Source organism: Mus caroli, unplaced genomic scaffold, assembly GCF_978045245.1.
Source record: "Mus caroli unplaced genomic scaffold, Mus_caroli_1 scaffold_17, whole genome shotgun sequence".
Taxonomy (NCBI): Eukaryota; Metazoa; Chordata; class Mammalia; order Rodentia; family Muridae; genus Mus; species Mus caroli.
The window spans coordinates 61,946,500-61,970,269 of record NW_028227272.1 but is presented as its reverse complement, the minus strand read 5'-3'; the positions used below and the strand labels follow the sequence as shown (position 1 = coordinate 61,970,269).

The 23,770-nt window shown below is 39.2% G+C and overlaps 1 protein-coding gene across 1 annotated transcript in view; it reads left to right on the top strand.

The window, feature by feature from the left end:
* Positions 1 to 39: 39 nt before the first annotated feature.
* Znf654 (zinc finger protein 654) overlaps positions 40 to 23,770 on the top strand; it is a 70,885-nt gene continuing 47,154 nt past the window's right edge. Inside the window, exon 1 of the mRNA XM_021184906.3 lies at positions 40 to 530. Within this exon, the coding sequence (XP_021040565.1) occupies positions 345 to 530 (186 nt within the window). The 5' untranslated portion in view covers positions 40 to 344. The remainder of the gene's footprint in view (positions 531 to 23,770) is intronic.

The window sequence follows — 23,770 nt, the reverse complement described above, 5'->3', positions numbered from 1 at the left end:
CCTCCGGCGCGCCCTATGGCAGAGCTCGTAGGCGGTCCTCAGCAACCGCCGAGTAGTGTGGACCAACAGATGGCAGGGCTGGCAAACAGATGGCTAGTGTAACCAATAGGATGGTAGGGCGGGCATGCCTATGATTGGCGGTGTCCTTCCTCCAGTGAAAATTGGGGGCGTGGGTGGGCGGAGCCGGAAGTAGAGCCCAGGCAAGTGGCCCTGTCCGGCTGGGGCGGAGGGAAAGGGGGAGGGAACTAGAGGAGGAGGAGGAGGAGGTTAGCTGAGGCAGCGGCGGCGGCGGCAGCGGCGGCGGCGGCGCAGGGGCTGGGTACGCGCTGGGCGGCGAGAGCCTCATGGCGGAGGAAGAGAGCGACCAAGAGGCCGAACGCCTCGGAGAAGAGCTCGTGGCCATTGTGGAGTCCCCCCCGGGCCCAGTGGGGCTCCTAGCAGCGGGCGACGGCAGAGGGGGAGCCGGCGGCGGCGGCTGTGGCGGCGGCGTCGGGATCAGCAGCCGGGATTACTGCCGACGCTTCTGTCAGGTGAGGCGCCCGTCGGCCGCTCCGACTTGTCACCGGGCTCCTGGGCCTCTGCGTGGCTCCTGGCCTGCTGGCCCAGGTCTCTGCGTCGTGTCCCGGACCGGTCCTCCGGCCGGACGGAGAGGGAGTCTGGGGAGCCCCGGTCCCCTCTCTGCACCGCTCCGAGCTTGGCGATGGGGACGGGGAGTGGGCTTGGGGGTGACTTGCGGACTTGGAGGTGAGGAGAAAGTGAGTTTGTCGCGGCGGCGGTGGTGGAGGTGGTGGTGGTGGGCTGGGAGCTGGACGGTCAACTGGAAAGCACCCCGTCCTGACATGCCTGTGCCTCCCCGCAGACCCTCTTCGTGCCCCAGGGTCCCGCCTTTCTCAGGTTCACTACCCGGTCCCTCTCACTTCTGCTGGGCTCTCCCGTCTTTCTCTGTTACCCAGGTTCTCCCGCATTCTCTTTTTCAGAGACGCCAAGCATGCTATCACCCCACTGCCTGCCCTCCTGTCATCGCCACCCCTCCCCCTCTGCTAGGGTCTCCTGTCATTCCCTCACTAGGTCCCTCTGGACCAGTTCTTCCGTTGGCCTTGGCACTGTCCCACCGTTAGCTACTCCCCTCCCCCACCAGGTGTGTGTGTGTGTGTGTGTGTGTGTGTGTGTGTGTTGGGTGGGTAGGGGGGTGTTTTCCGTGTGGAACCTTATAGGAGTGGTTGTCATCTTTCCCTTTTTTTGACCCCCTTCTCTGACAAACACACTGTTTCCTAATTGTCTGACTACAGAGAAAGTCGTTTTCCTGAAACTATTGCCCTCGTTACACCACCCCTCCCCCAGCCTTTAAATTACTCGTTTTTGGTTGGCCTGTTAAATTCAGTATCGGAAAAAGTGACAGTAAATTATTTGTTTCCTTTATTCTGCCGACTGCTTTTAAGGATTGAATGCAGTTTTTATCTAACAGTAAGCAAATATAGAAACAACCTCCGGGTTTAGGGATAAAGTTTGGATAATCTGCATTCTCATCTGCATGCATTTGTAATACAAGTTTTTTTTTTTTTTTTCATTCTTAACACTTGCTTCTTTAAAAAAAAAAAGATACTTTGTTTCTTACTGCCTTTTAAAAAATGTTTCTTAATGAGCACAATGTATTCAAGCCCTGGCTCTACAATTTCTTATCTGTTACTTAACCTGTTACTTAACATCTGTGCCTCAGTTACTTTTTTGGTTGGAATAGTTGCTAGCTGGGTAAATGCAGGAAAGGGTTGGATGAGTTAGCCGTTTATTTCATTCTGGTCTCAGGTGCGCAATCAAGTGCACACTGAGTGGGCATTAAATTTGTTGACATTTCATTTTATGCCTTGCCAAGCATTTAAGGAAAGAAGAGTAAGTTGATATTTTTGGATAAGTTACTGGTGGTTAAATTTAAATTTTCTGCCCATGTCATAGATACATTGGTTTGAAGGTCGAAACAGTCTGGGTATAGACAGTGTATATCTTTAACATTTTTTTTCTGTGTAGTGACTTTCTTGAAAACATGTTTTTATCTTGACAGTTGATGTTCAGTGTCTTGATTTTGAGGGCATTTGTCTTCTAAGTACATGATTATGTTTAGCAATTGTTATGTTTGTAGACTATGAACCTAGGAACTTCAAACTTAGAAAAATTAGCATTCATTTGATATTTTAAATATATTCTGAAACATGTTATTGTTTCATATATATTGTTACATATATTATATATATATACACACACATACACACATATATCTTAGTACAATTTAGTTCTCTCTTTTTCTGCCTTGCCCAGCAACCCCCCCCCCCCCCCGCAACCGGTGTGAATATGTGTACGTGTGTGCCGGTGGGTGTGCTTCCTGGACATTGAAACCAAGACTAGATATCCCATTGAGCTCTACCACAGGCCCAGTGTTAATTTCCTTGCTCAAATATCTCCTCATTGCTGAAACTTTTGACTGCTAGAACTTTTCTTTCTTTCTTTCTTTCTTTCTTTCTTTCTTTCTTTCTTTCTTTTTTTGAAAACCTTTACCTACTCCTAAATTTCTTGAAGTAAATTTTTTAAGAAAAAATGAGCACATTTAGTTTCTGCAAAACAATGACAGCACCTGGGGGTGGGGCACCAGGAACATAAATTCAGGGTTTGCCTGGGCTACATAATGAGACCCTGAGTCAAAAAACAAAATCAGATTCTGATAGTTTTACTTTAAAATGTTTTAAGAACAAGTGAAATTAACTATTTTATGAAATTCTAAGTTATGAATAGCTGAGAATAAAACAGAACAGAAAAATGCAATGAACTTTTATTTTATATAGCTAACTTATGAGTATTATATCAGCATACATTGATGTGACCCTTTTTATTTTCCTTCATCATCTTAGAGATTAGTAATAGAGCTCTTTCTGGGATTCTGTTCTGGTTCTATTTTACAAGTGAGATTTATATTTATATATATATTATCTTTTACCTATTTTAAATGGAATGGAAGAATCACATACAATAAGCTACATTTCATCTACTACTTAATAAAATAAGAGTTTGTTACTAGTTTGATTTGCCAGTAAGGAAAATTGGCTTATATAACTGAATTTCCAAAGATCAATTCTTTTTTTTAATATTTATTTTATGTATATGAGTACACTGTTGCTGTCCTCAGACACAGCAGAAGAGGGCATCAAATTCCATTACAGATGTTTATGAACCACCATGTGGTTGCTGGGAATTGAACTCAGGACCTCTGGAAGAGCAATCGGTGCTCTTAACCACTGAGCCATCTCTCCAGCCGGATCAATTCTTTTAAACAATTAGGATTCTATTATTTACTAATAGTAATATTAAGTAACTTTCACTAATTAGCAAATTTAATCATGAGTAATTTTAAAATAGATAATTTAATATTTAGTTAATAAAATAATGATGTAAAATAGATAATCTAAGTGACAAAGCTAACTATATGAACTTCATATACAGCTTGTGATAATAAGAAGAAAATCTACAGTTTGTCTCTTTCCTTTTGGGGGAAAATATGAATCAAAATTTCTTGCTTAGTAGCTGTGGTTGCAGGAGAAAAAATGAACAATTCTTTTAAGGAAAACTAAACAAAGGTTCTGTGGACTCATTGCCTCTAATTACCTCTTTCTTTGGGTCGTATTAGTTATCTTGTCAAGAAATGCTTCAGTAGAGTGGGCTGTAAGCCATACTTACTTTGTTTTGATATGAAAGCGACTTTTACCAAGAACCTGTTAACTCTGAACCTTCAGATAGCAAGCTACATAGAATTTGAAACCAAAACAAGTTAACTTTTCTTAGAGTCCAAAAGAACAAGATGGGATTTGATTTCAGACTTCAAGTTCTACTGAAAGGCAAATTGAAATGAATGCGTACATTTCATTGCGTACATTGAATTGCATAGCGCGGATGGGATAGAGTGATGGAAAATTAATGATAGGTGGGGGGAGGGTGCAAAAATCCTGAAAGTACTCAAGGAAGCACAGATATGGTTCAAAGAAGGAGTCAAGGCTGGTGGTGGTGCAGCCTTTAATCCCAACAGTCAGGAGTCAGCCATGTAGATCTCTGAGAGTTAGAGGTCACCATGGTCTACATAGTGATATCCAAAACTGGGTTTAAAGACCCTGTCTCAAATCAACAAACACACGCACACACACAAGAACCCCACTTAAAAAAGTTTAAAAAGGATACTTTATTATACCATAGTAGTAAGATTTATTTCAAGAAACATTGTTGTCTCTCTTGAGTTCTTAGGTGCAGGAAACATTCACTCAATTCCTGAAGCTGTAAATATTTGAGTTTGGTAACATATAGTAAACTAAGCAAGTTTTAGTATCAAATCATTATAATGAGATGGAAATAATCTGATAGGTTACAGTAGACTATAAAACTATTTTGTACTATGGTGGGCTTAACAGCTACCCTAGGCAGATGACAAGCTATAAAATAAGAGAAAGAACATAACAAACAAAAAAGCCCTTATGTTAACATATAGGTAGGCTTAAACAGACAAGCTATTAATATTTCTGTGATGTAAAATCCTCTTTGGGTTTAGGAGGAGATTAGAGATACTCTAATCTTTGGAGCTGATAGTTTATATCCCATAATGAACTTCAGTGAACATGTTAAAATATTCTCATCTTTAAATTTTAGTCTGTAATATTGTCATAGCTCGATGCTCCTGATGTGTGAAGCAATGATTTGTGAAGCAACTACATCTGCTGTCTGGGTTTTTCAGAAATTTTGTTTACTCCCAGTGGCATTCAGCATTCTTAGATTTTCCTAACTGGCAGTTAGTAGGTGGGGCTAGAAATGCTGACTGTCCTCCAATGGATAGTGTAGGACAGACCAACAGTTAACCTGGTCTAACATGTCAGTGGTACCTGGGTGAGAAAGCCTGTTATACTTTTGAGAAAGGCTTTTTTTTTTTTCCAAGACAGGGTTTCTCTGTGTAGCCCTGGCTGTCCTGGAACTCACTCTGTAGACCAGGATGGCCTCGAACTCAGAAATCTGCCTGTCTCTGCCTCCCGAGTGCTGGGATTAAAGGCATGCACCACCACGCCCGGCTGCCTGCTATACTTTTAAATTTTACTTTATAGATAGCTAGTTTTTTGTTTGGATAATGCTGTTCTTAGCAAAAGGTACCTAATAATTCTTCAGGAAGTTTTAACAGCAATTGTAGTCTATGCAAGTCACCTAAGACACAATCATAACAGAAAAAGGATTTGCCTCATTTTTTTTTTTTTTTTTAACAAAATACATATTTAATGTCTCTTCAGAGAAATTCAATTTGTTTTAGTAAAGAATCCTGATATGTTGGTCTTGGTGCAAAAATTTATACAATACTTGTACTTTCATGAGAGTTTTCTGAGGGTGTATAATATATTATTTATTACTAATTATTGCTATTAATTTGCATACCTTAACTTTAATCAGTGCACATATCTTAAAAAATCATATAGAAGGCCTAAATATGAGGAGTTCCTTCTCATTGCAAGTTCAGACCTGATTTAAGTGACTTAAGCAATGAAGTTATTTATTGCTTATGTAAAATGTCTTGACTAGGTAGTGGAGGGATGGCACTGTGGTCTCCTTATGATTGTGCAGTTGCTTTTCTTTCTAAGCCATCCTTCTCTTCTAATTTATCTGATTTGCCACTATACATGCTGGGATTCCAGCTACCACATCTGACTTTTATGTGACAACAGGGTATTTCTGTGAGTAATTGAAAACTGTCTTTCTGACTGTCCAGCTCTGGCTTAGCCCGTAAGAGCACTGACTGTTCTTCCGAAAGTCCTGAGTTCAAATCCCAGCAACCACATGGTAGCTCACAACTACCTGTAATGAGGTCTGGCACCCTCTTCTGGCTCATCTGAAGACAGCTACAGTGTACTTACTTATAATAAATAAATCATTGGGCGAGAGCAAGCAGGAACTGAGCGAGTGGGGTTGACCTGAGTGAGCAGAGGTCCTAAAACTTCAATTCCTAACAACCACATGAAGGCTTACAGCCATTTGTACAGCTACAGTGTACTCATATGCATAAAATAAATAAGCCTTAAAAATGATTAATTCATTCTTAAGATTCTATTTAGGAAGTAAGGAAGAAAACAAGTTTGGGTATTGAGCTATAGAAGCAACTAGCTTTTTATACGAGAGGTGTGTAGGGGCTAACTTTTTAGAAAAACATATTTTCTCCCCCTTTTTTTTAGAGCTAATCACTTGCAACTTACACACACACACACACACACACACACACACACACACACACACACGTGTGCGTGAGCCTAATTATGATTTTCCCCCTTTAATTTTAGGTGGGGTCAGTTGCTTCGTAGAGCCATCCTTTTCTTATTATTGAGTACTCCAGTTTGAACTCTTGTACATACCTGTTCTTGTTGTTTCTCCATTGCTTTTGCGTCTCTTTCTTGCGTTTCTCTCCAGAGAAACAAATATGGATTAGGAACCACCCTACCCCCACCCCACCCCACCCCCGATTTTTGTCTTTTTGTGATTTTTGACACTTCTTTCACTTTCATGTTTACAAATATATAGAGCCTCACCTTCCTCCAGTGTAAGGATTCTTCCAGGATTCTGAGGTCCTTAAAGCATGGTATTAGGCTGTTCCTCGACTCTTCCACTAATGGTTTGGATTTTAGCATCTCAGGTCTCAAGCTAGGAACAACTTCCTCCAGCTACTTCCTAGCTACCTAAATGTGTGTGTGTGTGTGTGTGTGTGTGTGTGTATGTGTATGTCTTTAGAACATCATTTTAACTTATTTTAGTTGAGTTTGCAAGTGAGAACAGAAGTAAATGTGTGTTTATTCGACTACATTTAATAAATGTTAAAAAATTAGCTCAGTAAAACATAAATATAAGGTTGGGCACTCTCAGCACTGGGAGACAGAGGCAGTCATAACTTCTGAGTTATGTTCCAGAACATCCAGGAACACACAGAGAACAAACAACAATAGCAAAAAGAATAAATATGGGCTGGCGAGATGGCTCAGTGGTTAAGAGTGCCGACTGCTCTTCTGAAGGTCCCGAGTTCAAATCCCAGCAACCACATGGTGGCTCACAACCATCCCTAACGAAATCTGATGCCCTCTTCTGGAGTGTCTGAAGACAGCTACAGTGTACTAACATATAATAAATAAATTAAAAAAAAAAAGAATAAATATAAAAGATGAAGGCAAGTGTTGACAGTAATTTGCACTGATTTATTTACTTTTGCCAAGTCCTTGGTCTATTGTATTGTGAATTTTCAGAGCTAAAAATCAATTCATTGCATCACTTTACTTCATACATTCAGTGTTTTTTAAAATATGGGCTTTTAAAAATGGTTTTCAAAAACTTGATTATTAGAGACACTTGCAGTATTCATGAATGGTGAAATTCATAGAAGGCTATTTACTTGTTTATTAATAACTAGGGAAAACAAAACAAAATCAATTAGTCTACATGTTGTTCTTTAATACCTTCTTAGGCTGATTTTAATAGTAGAAGGCTAATTGTTGCTAATAACAACAGCAAATTATTGAGAACATCTTCAGTGACAAATGGCACGGAAATCTTTACATGTAACATAATCTGTGTCTCCTACCCCAAGTCATGTTTGAAACTGTTTAAGCAGGCTGATTACCCAAGACACTTAAGACCAGGTCGAAGTGGTTTCATTTAGGATTATATTTTATTTATTTATTTATTTATTGATCTATCTATTTTTGAGATGGGAGTCTCACCACGTAGTTTTAGTTGGTCTGAAACTGTAGACCAGGTTGTGTTTTGAACTCAGAGATCCTGCTGCATCTACCTCTTGAGTGCTAAAGCTAAAGACTCACGCTACCGCACTTAGTCCAATTTAGTGGGTCGTCCACTCCCCAGATTTTAGAATATTGCATATACCTAGTAAGATGGATAAGACCTAGATCCAAGCCTCAAATCCATTTACTTCCCATACACCTTATTCATAACCTGAAGGCAGTTGTATACTTTTCTCAGTGCATATAGAAGTTTGAATTTGGGCTGGTGAGATGGCTCAGTGGGTAAGAGCACCCGACTGCTCTTCGGAAGGTCCAGAGTTCAAATCCCAGCAACCACATGGTGGTTCACAACCATCCGTAACGAGATCTGGCGCCCTCTTCTGGAGTGTCTGAAGACAGCTACAGTGTACTTACATATAATAAATAAATAAATCTTTAAAAAAAAAAAAGAAGTTTGAATTTAAATCTTCATAGGTAGACAGAAGACAAGTATAGCATCTCTTGGTTGTATGTTTATGGATGAATTTTATTATTCCTTTTACCTGTTTATTTACTTGGGTTTTCTTTATTAAAGTTTAAAATTTATTAGAAAAGTTCTTTATGGATTTTTCCAGACAGGCTTTGTGTGTGTGTGTATGTGTGTGTGTGTGTGTGTGTGTGTGTGTGTGTAGCTTTGGCTATCCTAGAACTTGTTCTGTAGATGCTGGTTTCAAACTCAGAGATGTGCTTGCCTCTGCCTCCTGAATGCTGGGATTAAATGTGTACATCACTATGCCCAACTATTAGAAACTATTTTTTTTAATAAAGGAAAACTACAGGATAAAAATGTATGTTATTTTCTTGCTTAGAATCTTTTCAAGTGCAATCATTTTGCATAATGAAATTTTACCTTATCTGTGAAGATAAGTGAAATGCTCCCACTTTGGTGTGGAGAAGAGATAATTTAATTAAGTGAATTAGTAAAGGTGCTATTTTACATTTACCAGTGAAATTTTTTTTTAAAGATTTTATTTATTGTTATATGTAAGTACACTGTAGCTGTCTTCAGACACACCAGAAGAGGACATCAGATCTCATTATGGATGGTTGTGAGCCACCATATGGTTGCTGGGATTTGAACTCAGGACCTTTGGAAGAGCAGTCAGTGCTCTTACTGGCTGAGTCATCTCACCAGCCCACCAGTGAAATCTTAAGTGTAGTAATTTATCGACACAAAGTCTTTCATATATTTACTATTGCTTTCTAAATAATCACTAGTTACCTTGTTTTGAAAAACATCTTAGGCTGGGATTGCAAATGTTGTGATACAGGACTTACCTAGAATATTTGTAGCCCATACCCAGAATCATTAAGAATTTAAAGTATATATATATATATATATATATATATATATATATATATATATACACACACATGCATACCTGTATACATGTATACCTGTATACATGTATACCTGTATACATACATACATATATACATACATGCATATATGTACATATAAGAAATCTGTGTAGCTGGTTCTGGTGATATAGGCACTTGTGACTAAAGTAAGTAGATTGCAAGTTCAAGGCCTATCTATACTATAGAAGGCATTGAAAGCCAGCCCCAGGCAACTTATTGAGAACTTGTTTGAAAATAATGAGTGAGAAAGAAAAGAGACTAGAGAGAGATTAGCTGTAGAGAGCTGACTAATTCCCAGAACTGCAAAAGAAGAACAATTAGTGAAATTAGCATATAGTAAATTAGTAACCAAAATAATTTAATTTATTGAAAGCCATTCAGGTGTGTATTAATATGCAAGGATAAAGGACTTAAGAGGTAGTAAAGCAGTAAGCAGTGTCAACATAATATGAAGAAAGAGTGATCTGTAGAATGTGTTACCATGACTGTTTTTAGATGCTTATACTTTTTTGCTGAAGTTCTTTGATTTAATCTGAACATGAAATTTAAGGTATTTTGCCCCATTTGAGTTGAGTTCAAACATAGCTGGATTTCTACAAATCACAGCTTGGCAGGGAAGTTCTGGTTTTTGCAGCTATATAGTATTTGATGTGAGATATGAATTCACATAGGGAGAAAATACAGACTAGGTTAAGAAAAGGAATAAGAAAAAGGAATAAAAACTGAAACTGGAGGAACTCCAAAATCAATTGGCTAACTAAAAAAGAATGATTCTTTTTTTATTCTTAAGGAATTGTTTATTTTATGAGCACATAAGTTTCAGGAAGACAGAGTGGTCACCAACAGCAGAAAACTTGATTTGTTGAGAGTGTATGGGTGTTGCTGGGGATAAAGAAGAACAGAGGTCTAAATTGGCAGCCGTTTGATTATGTAGTTTGGATTAGTATACAGAGGATCATTTGTGTATAGAGTAAGTACTAGTTTATACCTTTCATTATCAATGTTCATCTGCCCCAATAAAGGCATGGAGGACATAACTCCCCCATTCAGTATTGGGTGACAGACTCTATAGTTGATCACCTCTTGCGCGCGTCCAACTCGACCAGCAAGAACGACGCTGCAACAGGATCCTTCTGCACACGTTTATTGGGAGAGCTTGATTGTAGAGGCGAATAGACCCCGAGCCCAGAACTGGTGCTGCTTTATATAGGCCTAGGAGAGGTGTGTCTCACACCCGGATTGGTTGTGCTTGGTTGATGCTTACCACCTCATTTGCATGCCTACATCTGATTGGTTAATTTCTCTCTCATCTGATTGGTTAACTTCTCTCTCATCTGATTGGTTAACTTCTCTCTCATCTGATTGGTTAATTTTGGTTAATTCTCAAAACCTCATCTTGGCAAAAAAACTTTACTGCCTATGTATGCGTGGTGGCCAGCAGAAGCCAGCGCCACCCTGCAACAGCACATGTCGCTTCCCACATCTCCCCCTTTTTGTTTTAATAAAATGAGGCTGGACTAGGCCTGTGCAATTATGTCCATCTGCTGTGGCTCCTGTTTTAGGTCATTCCTCCAATGTCACAGCCTTTCCCGTCGTAGGGTAACCCTATCGCCACCGGGCCCCGTGTCTTAGGTTGGCCTGTGCATGAGGAAAGTTGCCCGTCTCTGGATACCCCAATGCTGTGTGACAGTAACTGCTAAACGACCTAGGGTGAACTCTGCAAAAGAGGCCAGCCAAAAAATGAATTAGTGGGGAAATCATGATCACCCTGTCGTATGCATCAATGTGCAAGGGCTGATCAATGATTGTTGAGTCTCTCTCATGCGCAAGAGCAGAGAACTCAGATGCCGACTAATTCTTGAGCATAGATAACCAAACTTCAGGGGAGGCGCCGTTTTCAATAGCTAATAATACCTGAGTTATAATCACCTTGTCACATTTTTGTTGGGTTCTGAATTTGCATACCAACCAGAGCATGAACGCCAGTCCACAGCATATGGCAGCACCAAACAAAATCACTCCCACCCATTCCTTAAAGAGAAAGCAGAGGAAAGCCAAGAGGTAAAGTCTCCAAAGGTCACAGGTTCCACTCTGGTTCCATTAAGGTTCAGGACCTGTATCTGCAGCCTCTTCTGCAGCCTGTCCATCTCCTGCGACCAGTTTCCCTTCAGATAATTCGATAGGTCTGTACTTTTAATAAAAGAATTATTAATATACCTATTGGGAGTAATGCATACATGTGGAGTGGATGCCACACAACTCATTTGAATGACATCCATCATCTGTTCCATGTTATGCTGTAAAATATCCACTCTCTGATTCACTAACATTAATCCTGAGGCGATATGAGAATCCACCCTTTGCAGAGTGAGCAATGCCTCAGACGTTTTTTCTGCTATCTGACTTATGGTATCAGCACTATTAACTTGATTGGCCATAGCAATTCCTGCGGTGACCGCTGATGCTGCAGACACCACAATGGCAGTGACAATGGCAGCTGTGATTCCAAAATCTCTCTTCTGTCTAACTAGACTCATTATTGGGAACTTCTCTGGATCTGCCTCAACAGGTACAGGGAACCAAGATTGGTAGCTGTACCACTAAGGCTAAAAATTTGGTTCCATTCCAGCATTGCGTCAAAAAACAAGTGATATTTGTACAATCTAACCATTCTGTATCATTTTGAAATTCAGCCAATATAAAGAAAAATGGAGGACTAATACAAACTTCTACTGGAGAGGTAGTCTTATTTCTGATAACTCTATTAGTTGTCACATTATCTAAATGAGCAGAAGTATTGGAAAGTGTGGAAGAAACATTCAGTATCTCATGAAAGGTGCCAGTCAGCAGTGCAAAGGCTGACAGACTGGTACTAGCACTTGCCTCATTACTTAAAATCCATTGGTAATATGGCCAAATATTTTCTTTTCCTGTAGCATCTCCTTTATCATTCATTACAGTAAAATCTAATGGAGGTGACAAAACAAAACCCTTTGCTATTTCTTTTCGAGGAAAAATTTTTGATTGACAAGGTGAAAAAACTATAGGAAATGTGAGGTCCGGATGACACCAGGGCACGCTGCGTTTAGCAGTAGCATTGCCAACAGGCCATCGTGATCTTTTGGGAATGGTCACCTTTCCCTTTATCATAATAGTGGTGATGTTTATGGGTGAAGTTATATTATTTCCAACATCACCTGAGCCTAATTGCGCTCCTTGGACGACTTGCATTAAAGCATTAAATAACACTCCAGAGCTCACTTTATTTTGGATAATGGGGTCTGCCCAATTAGAGATAACCTTTTTCTTTAAAAATATATAGGGTGTAAAAGGTTTATCCACATTATGCACAAAGCATAGTGTATAATTTAAATGAAAACTCGTACTATTATACACCCGTGGCTCTTGAGGAGTTTGCCGTGCACAAGGCGCATCCAGAAAACATTCTGTTGCATAAAACAAAGGCAAGGTAGAAGAATTGGAATGTACTGGTAAAGGTACTGGCCATGACCTTACTATGGCCCACAAAGGTATACTTATCCCGGTCTCAATCATCAGGAGCAGGAGGATCATCTTGGGGTTCATCTTGCTCTTTCACGGTCCTTGTCAGTTGCGTCGGGACCCAAAGTGGATTTTCTTCACCCTGTGGAAAAACACAAATAGCTCCCCGCGATCTGATTAAGATAGGATCCGGGCCATACCATTTATTATCAAGGACATTTTTCCATTTGACCATTTCATTGGGCAATTGAGGCCATTGTCCATGCCTTTCAGCTGGTGATCTTCCAGCATCATCCAATTTTAAAAAATTAAGAGTAAATATTGTAAGGGATAGAGCCATCTTTGGCGTCATAGCCTCTATTCCCCCTTTCTGTTTTTGCAAATATTGTTTCAAAGTATGATGGGCTCTTTCAATGATGCCTTGGCCCTGTGGATTATAGGGTAGTCCAGTAATATGTTTCACTTGCATTTGTTTGCAAAATTGGCTAAATTTAGAAGAAGTATATGCATGACCATTATCTGTCTTTAGCACTAGGGGCTTACCCCATGCAGCCCAAGCCTCTAAGCAGTGAGATATGACATGAACTGCTTTTTCCCCTGACAAGGGAGAGGCATGTAGGACACCAGAACTCGTATCGATGGACACATGTACATATTGTAATTTCCCAAAAGCTGGGATATGCGTGACGTCCATTTGCCAAACATCTAGGGGTCGCACTCCGCGAGGATTAACACCCACGGAAGGTGCATTAATGAATTCAACACACCTACCACACTGTAGGACAATATCTCAAGCTTCTGTTCGTGTGAGCTTAAACTTTTGTCGTAATGTAGAAGCAGGGACATGATAAAGTTGATGAAAATTTTTAGCACTTTCTATAGAATTTTGTGATAGGAAAACCATATCTCTGCTGGCTGAATCAGCAATTGCATTTCCCTTAACCATAGGTCCAGGTAATGATGTATATGCTCTAATATGTTGGATATAAAAGGGATGCTCACGCATCAAAATACAATTTTGTATTTTCATCAAAATTTCAGTTACTGGACTAGACTGCTTAAAATTTCCAGCAGTCTCTAACGTTAGTACAGCATTAACCACATAAACAGAATCAGAGATAATATTTATGGGCATAAGAAATCTTTTAAAGACTTCTAAAACCACCAAACATTCTACCAATTGAGAGGCTCCTGGTGTAAATTGCAACCTTATAGCCTTTTCATTAATCACATAACTTCCAATTTCTGTTTTGGATCCATCTGTATAAATATCAATGGCTCCCTTTATAGGAGTATTAGCCATTACCTTTGGAAATATCACTGGATGCAATAACAGAAAATGTATCCATACTAAAGGACCATCTTGCCATAATACAGCAGTTGGCAAATTTATAGTTCGTAATATGCATAGGCAAAAAGGTTTTTGCTCATTTATACGATTTAGCTGTGCTGTTTGGATCGCTTCTTCTACCTTCCTAAGAACATCAGAAGCCTCAGGTGTTAATTGTCTCAATGAGGTAATATGTGATTCTCCTTCTAGAATTTGAAATAAAGGTTTTAATTCCGAAGTAGGGATCCTTAAATAAGGTCTAATCCAATTTATTTCTCCTAATAATTTTTGAAAATCATTTAATGTCTTTAGATGATCTTTTCTTATACTAATCTTTTGTGGGGTAACACACTGTAAAGTAATAGTGACTCCTAAAAATTGACTAACATTAGACTGCTGCACCTTTTCGGGTACAATAATCAAGCCATTATTTTTTAAAGTTTCATTAAGCAAGCCGTAAGCTCGCTGTATACTTTCTTCTTCAGGTCCACAAATCACAATATCGTTCATATAATGACAAATTTTTAAGGAGGGGAAACCATCTCTAACTGGTTGTAAAGCTTTTCCTACATATAATTGACATATGGTAGGGCTATTTGCCATTCCTTGGGGTAACACTCCCCATTGATACCTTTTATCAGGCTCCATATGATTAACAGAAGGTAGGGTAAATGCAAATCTAGGTTTATCTTTCTTGTTTAATGGAATGGAAAAGAAACAATCCTTAATATCTACTACTATAATTTTCCAATCCTTAGGTAGAGCTGAAAGTAGGGGGAGTCCTCTTTGTACAGGACCCATAACTTGCATTTGTGCATTAATGGCTCTGAGGTCATGTAACAATCTCCATTTACCTGACTTTTTCTTTACAACAAAAATAGGGGTGTTCCAGGGTGATTGTGTGGGTTCTACATGTCCCAGTTCTAATTGTTCTTGTACTAATTCTTTAGCTGCTTTTAACTTCTCAGAGGCACCCACAACGCGTCCTCCGTATGCCACAGAATGGGCAAAGGCTCCTCAGCGGCCCCTAGAAAAAACCCAGCCCTTTCTTATCTGCTTTTACTGTGGCTTTAACTGGTGAAATTCTACCTTGTAAATTTTTTTTTTCCTAGACCTAGTCCAGGTATATATCCCATTCCTTTCATCATTTTCTTGCTTTTTTGAGAATAATCATTAGTCAGTATAAAGTTCATGGCTGACAACACATCTCTTCCCCATAAGTTTACAGGTAAAGGGAGTACATAAGGTTGAAAAAGCCCTGTCCTTCCTTCTTTATCTTTCCATTGTAAGGATTTTGCACTTATAGTTGGTGTAACCTCATATCCTAATCCTTGTAAGCTATGTGACGATTGATTAACAGGCCAAGAAGCAGGCCACCAATTACTGGATATAATGCTTTTATCTGCTCCTGTATCCATTATACCTTGAGAGGTTTTTCCTTTTATTTGTAAAGATATGTGCTTTCTTTTCAAACCTACTCTTTCTACCCTTTGTACACTGCTTTTGCATATGACCTGTTTTTTTTGTTGTTTAGAATAACTCCAACCTTGAGTTTCCAATTTTAAACTAACTTTCTGTTACAAGCAAAAGGCTGCCTGCCCCTTTAAAAGCTCCATTTGCAATCGGCCCTCAGCAGGGCTTTTTCAGCTGTACTTGACTCCCAGCCACTGTCCAGCTAACTTGTCAATTTTTGCTGTGCAGACTGAGACTGCTTTTTATATTTTTCAACAGGAAACACAGAACAACAATCATTCAATCATCCAAGCAAAAACAAACATGAGTTGACAGACATATAGACAATTTGGTGCACCAAAAACAGACAATAGACAGCTCAAAGGGACACAGATATCCTAACCAGAGCTCAGAATATCTCCATAGAAGTCAGAGAGGAAGCAGGACGTCTCCTGTTTTCCTTCTGTCCCTAGGAGGGCTCTGAAATAGCTTATTTTCCTTTTTTCTCTTTCTTCTGGGAATTCTGCACAGTGGCTGCTTCTAATAGTTACTCCTCTTTCCCTGAGAGCTATTGTTAAGCCTTTGATGAAGGCTGCCTCTTTAGTCAAAGTCCTCGAGAGGAGGGTAAATTGACTTAATTTTTTGTTCTTCATTTTTTATATTATCCTTTATATCTTTATATTATCCTTTATATCTTTATATTTTATATTATCCTTTGTATCTTTATTTTTAGCTTCCTTTCTTTTTCTCTTTTTTTTATATTTCTTAAGTTACTTATTTTTCTGCACACGTCTTCTTTTTCCTTTCTCTCTGTTTCTGATATGCCTTCCTGGTACTCCTACAAAGTCGCTGCCCTTCCTTAACAGCTGGTCCCACACAAACCCAGCAACAATTACCAGACCTACTGTGTAAGAAAGCATACCTCTCAGAGACTTACCTTAATTTCTTTATACTTACTGGTACCACCGTTCCTCAGCTGAAGAGTTCTGAATCCACGCAGTTGAATCCTTCTCAGCAGTCTGTTTTGCAGGAACACTTCATTAACACCGCTCCCCAGCTGAAGAGTTCTGAATCCACGCTGGATCCTTCTCAGCAGCCTGTTTTACGGGAACCTTTATTAACCGCTCCTTCCCCGTGATGCAGTTCTGAATCCTCCCTGTAGCAGGGGGTCTTTGCTCGTGCCTGAAGATGTCTCGTCCCGGGTTTTCGGCACCACTTCTTGTGCGCGTCCTACTCGACCAGCAAGAATGACGCTGCAACAGGATCCTTCTGCACACGTTTATTGGGAGAGCTTGATTGTAGAGGCGAATAGACCCCGAGCCCAGAACTGGTGCTGCTTTATATAGGCCTAGGAGAGGCGTGTCTCACACCCGGATTGGTTGTGCTTGGTTGATGCTTACCACCTCATTTGCATGCCTACATCTGATTGGTTAATTTCTCTCTCATCTGATTGGTTAACTTCTCTCTCATCTGATTGGTTAACTTCTCTCTCATCTGATTGGTTAATTTTGGTTAATTCTCAAAACCTCATCTTGGCAAAAAAACTTTACTGCCTATGTATGCGTGGTGGCCAGCAGAAGCCAGCGCCACCCTGCAACGGCACATGTGGCTTCCCACAATCACCTAATAAAATTTTCAGAAAAAAGGAAACAGGCTTGTTTTCTGGCTTCTGTGGTAGTCTATATACATTATCTATTGTCACCTTTCTCCAAAAGACATGAAAAGGTGTCTGTTCACATTAGATAGGAAACCAGGGACAAACCAAAGTGACAATTCTGTGGAAGGCAAATTTGCTGAGCAGAGTTTATTAAGGTTAAGAATGAGTTTATTAAGGTCACTTAGCAAGTATGGATAAGGGGTTACTTGCAGGAGTAATATGGATGACTCATTCCTGAGCCCCCAACCCCCTAAGGGTGACAATTCATGAAGGCTGCACCCTTGGAGATTCCTGCACAACTTGGAGACAGCTCAGCCATCAGTAGTCTTCTGTGTAGAACTTAACTGTCTGTATACTTGTGAACCTCGTAAGCTTCAGCTCTGCTGATCTTTGCTTTGTTTACTAGTAAGGAATCTTTCAGTTATAAGAAAATTGCTGATCAACACTATCCCCATACATGTATACTCTACTTATTAATATATATTTCTATTACTGAAGTTGATATTATCAGGGTATTTTCACTACTCTAAAGTTTAAATGTTCTAAATACTCTATTTAATGTTCCTTTGTTGACTGGCATCTGCAATGATTTAAAAAATACAGTAACAAAAACTTGATATCGTTTTAGTATATTTTCTATTGCTAAAATAGAATACCACAGACAAGTAGTTCATAAGGATAAAAGTTTTTTATAGTTCTAGAAGCTAGCAGTTACAAGGCTATGTGCTCCAGCATCTGCTTAGGGCCTATTACTGAATCAAAACATGGTAGAGAGCATGTGGCAAGAGCAAGGGAACATGGATACCAGAGTCATATTTACATTCATAGTCTGTCTGTCTGTCTCTGTCTTTTTCCCTCCCTTCCTCCCTCTCTTCCTTTCTCCCTCCCTTCCTCTCTCTGTAACACTACTAATGCTATCATGGTTGCCCTAACCTTGTGATGTTACATAACCCTTGGTATCTTGGAAAGGTTCCAGTTCCAAACACCATCAGAATAAGTTTTTCAGAACACAAAACTTATTTTATAGGCATAATCAAATTATAGCAGTTTTAAATATCCAGTACATTTTATTATATTGTATTATAGGTATGTATACATATTACTCTTATTTTGTGTTACTCTTGTGAGATATGATATGTTACTCTTGTTAAATATGATATTATATGTATTAGAGATTTTGATAATTGCTTTGCTTGTTGTAATGCATTTGATTTGCTACACTTCATGGTATCTGCCATTTTTATTTTATAGATAAAGGAACTAAGATTGAGAGAGCACATGACTTGGCCAAGTTATGTTGCTAGTATGTGATGCCTGGCTAGTCTTATTGATCAGAACCAGCCTGTACTATGGTAGACATAAAAACTGTATTATATCTGGGATATAGTAATGTCATAGACACTATAAAAAAACACAAGACAACAAAACTACAAATGTTCATCAATGTGTATACTACTTACCTGTTGCTGTGATAAAACACTATGACTCAAAAAAGCAACTTATGGAAGAAAGAGTTTATTTTGGCTAATAGTTACAGAGGTATAACATGGTAGGGAGGCATGCAACAAGAAGCAGGCATTGGGGCTGAGAGATCACATCTTGAGAGGCAAGCAGGAACAGAAAACAAACTAACTGGACATGGTACAAGGTTTTTGACTCTCAAAGCCCTTCTCCAGTGACATCCTTCCTCCAGCAAGGCCACACTTGTTAACCCTCTTCAGACAGCACAACCAACTGGTTGTGTGGTGATTTCAAACCAGTAGAAATTATGTTTATCTCCCGTCACTATGTAGACCAGGCTGGTCTTAAGCTCATGGAGATCCCCCTACTTCTTTCTTCGAATGCTGGGGTTAAAGAATGCACCCTAATAAGCACCTAGCCTTATAACACTTAGGTAAATATAGAGGCATAGCAAGCTGTTATCGAGGTTATAGCTGGGAAAATTTATGATGAACAATTTTCCTCAAATGTTCAAATTTATTAAAGCAATATGGATAAATTGTATTCAAGATAGGAACAAAGTCTAAACATTTAGTAGAAACAAATATGAGACTATCAAAAGCTGGGTTTTGTTGTTGTTTTTTTGGTTTTCTGTGTGCCATCCTGTGTTTATAAAAAGAGTATATATGCATTCATTACTTTCATTCCAGTATCTAACTTAAAATTGGAGCTAGAGTCTAGTCACCCATGTTTTTCATGATAAAATGTCCTTATGTCATCAGTATGAACTGGGTCTTGCTAGTCAAAGGATTCAGTTAAGGACTGAAAAGCTCAATAACAATTTAGCATTTGAGAGGGAAAAGAAAAAAAAAAAAACCCAACACAGACAAGCAGTAAATCTCAGCAATTTCTGAAGGAGGGAGATAGAGAGGGGGAAGAGGGAAAGCCAGGCTGCTTGGGTTATGATCTGAAAGCTAGCACGTTCAGCAATGCAGGTTGGCAAACAGCTGCCTGGCAGAAAGGGAGAGACTACAGAGACAGTGGACAAATCCTAAAGAGTTAGTGTCAGTACATCTAGGGGTTGCCCACTATTTGAGAGAAAAAGAGATAGAATAGGGAACAGGTTCGAGTTTTTTCCTCTCTCTTTGTCATTTTTTTCAAGTAAATCAAATTTCCTTTGGCATGGACTCGTGGTCAGGTGAATGACAGGCTTAGCTGGATTACCTCTTAGAGAAGCAGACGATGCTATATAATGTTCTAATCTTTAGAACAGATCAGAATGCCATGGTCTCCACCTAGGGCCAGAGGGATTTTGTTCTTTTGACTAGGAGGCCAAGAGTGACCAAGCTGGTATGTTTACCTTTTTAGAGTTCCAGGGAAGCAGGTAGTACAACCCAAAACCGACTTTGAGGGAAGAGCCCATCTTCAATGGACTCCGACTTAACAGCATAAGACTGGAAAGATAGATCATCTAGGTCTTAACTTAGGAGTTTGAATTTTACAGAGCAGTATGTATAGAGATTAAAGCAAAGCTATATTTTTGTGAATCTTAAATGTTTTAAGATAAATAAGGGAAGGTAATGTGTGAAAGCCTACATAGAAAAGGATGCCATTGTTGAGTAGCTAGAAAATGAATGACTAAAGGCCCTACAGACCAGTGACTATGAAAATGGAGTGAGGTGAGAGGAAAGTTACTAGAAATGTTAGCATAATAAAAGTATTTTAACATTTTGTGAATGAGGAGAAAATGCCCCAACTAATTCCTTGAAGTTACATCAGGTTTTAATCTGGATATCTGGAGTTATGCTGTTACTAAACAGTAAAAGAAACAGCTAGGATATCTAATGAGCAGCAGGATTTGCTGGCTCAACTAGTTAATATGTTTCTGTTTCAACTATTAGTATATAAAAAAAAAAGGACAAGCAAATTGTTGATCATCTAGCTCTAATGTATCATGTAGCTATAGTATAATATACATATTTATTCATTTGAAGATATATTTTCTGGTGTGAGAAGAACGAATTTTAAAGTAGCTGATGAGTTTATTGAGATACAGAGTGTGCTGCTTTTCTTTCAGTAGTGCTTCAGTTGAAAATCCTAGTAGAGGCTCTATGGGAGTTAACACATGCCTATTAAAATTTGCTGCATTTTCCTTTTGTTGTTGCCTTTACCCTTTGTGGTAAGAAGGGTCAAACCGAGAGCCTGCATTCATTGAGTTCTTCTACTAAGTTAATCATTGTTCACTATGATCACTTTTCCAATTTAAAATATCCTTTTAGGTTTTAATTTAAATAGCCCTAGTATAGATGTTTAAATGTATCAAATTTAATCTACTGATTAATAATGTGTCAATTTGTTCAATTGATTTGTCTCCTTTTACCAGAGATTTTAGATCATGGTTGGGTGGTTTGTATTGCTTTGGGCATGAGCTGAATCAAGATTGGTAGAAAAGAGCTGCTCAATTCGTGATAGCCAGGAAGCAGAATAGGTGGGAGGAGTCAGTGGCCAGATACAATCACTAATATGTCTCCATCTAGGCCTCACCGCTGACAAATGTGACCACCTCCAATAATGCTATTAGACTATGAAACTATTTGTCGATTAATCCACTTTTTAGGTCAAAACATCCATGATTTTAACACGGGATTTTGGAGACAGTTTATATACAAATCATAACATATAAAAAATGAAGTAAATTTGTTTTCAGCTTTATGACTCATTATTATCAATTATTTGAATACACAGTGTTTATTTATTGCCTCTATGTGTACATGCATGTGGGGGCCAGAGGTCAACTTCAGATGTCTTTCTCAATCTCTCTTCACCTTAATTTTTTTAAGGACAGGGTCCCTCTATTTAGCTCTGGCTGTCTTAGAACTCTCTCTGTAGACCCGACTGGCTTCAGAACTCAGAGATCTGCCTGCCTCTGCATCATTAAGTCATGCACCATTATGCACAGTTCTTAATAGGCTGGCTGGGTAAAGAGCTCTGGAAATTCATTTGTCATGCACTAGGCCAACATACTTACGCTCCCGTGTCTAGCTTTCATGTGTTAGGGATCCGAACTCAGTCCTCAAGCTTGTGTAGCAGGCTTTCTGCTGACTGAGTTCTCTCTCCTCTAGAGCTTGCATTTCTAGAGCTTACTAGAAAGCCCCATCAAGTGGTTCGTACTGGTTTTTTGGGGGGCAGGGTGGGGGCAGAGAGTTCTTATCTCTAAACATTTTTGTTTGTTTGTTTTGTTTTTCGAGACAGGGTTTCTCTGTATAGCGCTGGCTGTCCTGGAACTCACTTTGTAGACCAGGCTGGCCTGGAACTCAGAAATCCACCTGCCTCTGCCTCCCAAGTGCTGGGATTAAAGGCCTGTGCCACCACCGCCCGGCATCTCTAAACATTTTTACATCCTGAAAGTAGTTTGCATTTTTCCTTTTAAAATTTTATGAAATCAGTGGTTTGCAACCACAGGTACCATGAGGTCTTAATCGATGGTTCTTGGTTACTTAGAAGTAGGGCATACTACTTCTACTACATATCTCTACTGCTAATATGTATTTCTTCTGTGGGTTTCTGGTACTTTTTGCTAGAGTAAGCATGGAGTCTGTGTAGTAGCACAGCATGTTCTGTCTGAAGAACCCCAACTGCAGCTGTTGTCCTCTAGCCTTCACAGTCCAGTGTTATGTTCTTGCTTTTTATTTTCAATCTTGTGCTAAGACACTTTTCACACTGTTATCTGGGCTGTTGCTGCTCTTCTGACATTTTAAACTTACTGAATTAAATCATAAAAGCACCTTTATGTTTCCATGTTTACAACATTTACATAACAACCAAGAAATGAAGTTCGTTTAGATGTTTTTGAAAAAAAATACATCTTTTGGAATCTAGTGAAAGCTTCTTTAACAAACAAACAAACAAACAAACAAACAAACAAATAGATTTGCCTTAAAATTGAGTCTGTTTGTGAGCAGATGGTGCAAGTACTGGTAGAAGCCAAAGGAAGATATCCAATCTCCTGGCGATGGAGTTACCGATTGTGAGCTACCTAATGTGGGTTCTGGGAACTGAAGTTGGGTTCTTGCAAGAACAGTATGCTGAGCTATCTCTTCAGCTGAAGAGTACCTCATCTGGTTTATATTCCTTTCAGTCTTTTTGCTTTGCTTTTAATCCTCCTCTGTCCTAGATAGTTTCACTTTGTGGGCACGGTAAACATCCTGTTTTGTCACATTTCTGTGAGCAGTAGTAGGGTGTCAGATGCTTTACTATCAATAATCATAACTGAGGTTGGGTTTGTTTACTTTTTAGATTACTTGTGGACTGGCCCTCCTGCCTTCCTTTTCCTTTCTCTTTGCTTTTTGCTGTCATTATCTCACACCTCTGTGATGCCAAGAGACTAAAATGTCAAGGACTTTGAATCAAGATGTTGTTAGTATCAAACAAACTTTCCCACTCGTCTCTTCCTCAGTTAGGGAAAAGTTATTGGCCAAAAGCAGACCCTCTACTTTCTCTTCAGTATTGCTTTTCTTCTCCCTAGGCCTTTCATTTATGGCACTATACTGATCAGATAATTGCAATTTATATTAATTATGTACTCAAGATGTACCTGAAATACTTCAGATAATTTAATATAATCTCTTTTTTGCTACCTGTTAGATGTGTACAACTTTTTTGCTACTTTGTATAAATTTCTCAGTGTTCAAGGTGAGGTTTCCTACCTTCTTTTATTATTTTTCATCAGTTTTTAGAAAACTATCTATCATGGTTGGATTTCTACTCTGGCTCAGTTTTGAGATTTCTGTCCTACAGTTACGTTTTTTCCTCAGTCAGGTACCTTTGAAATCACAAAGATTCTCTTTCTAGTGAGTAGCAATTAGTGCTTTGGTCCTCCCTAATTCTATCTTTGAGAACATTTCTGGTATGATATATACTTGCCCCCACTCCCCCACCCCCAATTTTAAGAGTGTACTTTTTCCTTTAATCCCAGCACTCGGGAGGCAGAGGCAGGCGGATTTCTGAGTTCGAGGCCAGCCTGGTCTACAAAGTGAGTTCCAGGACAGCCAGAGCTATACAGAGAAACCCTGTCTCGAAAAACCAAAAAAAAAAAAAAAAAAAAGAAAAGAGTGTACTTTTTAAGGAAGTTCAAGTTTTTTCATCTTATTTAGCATTCCTTCTTATTTACTTTTTAAAATTCTCTTACTATGAGTAAACATG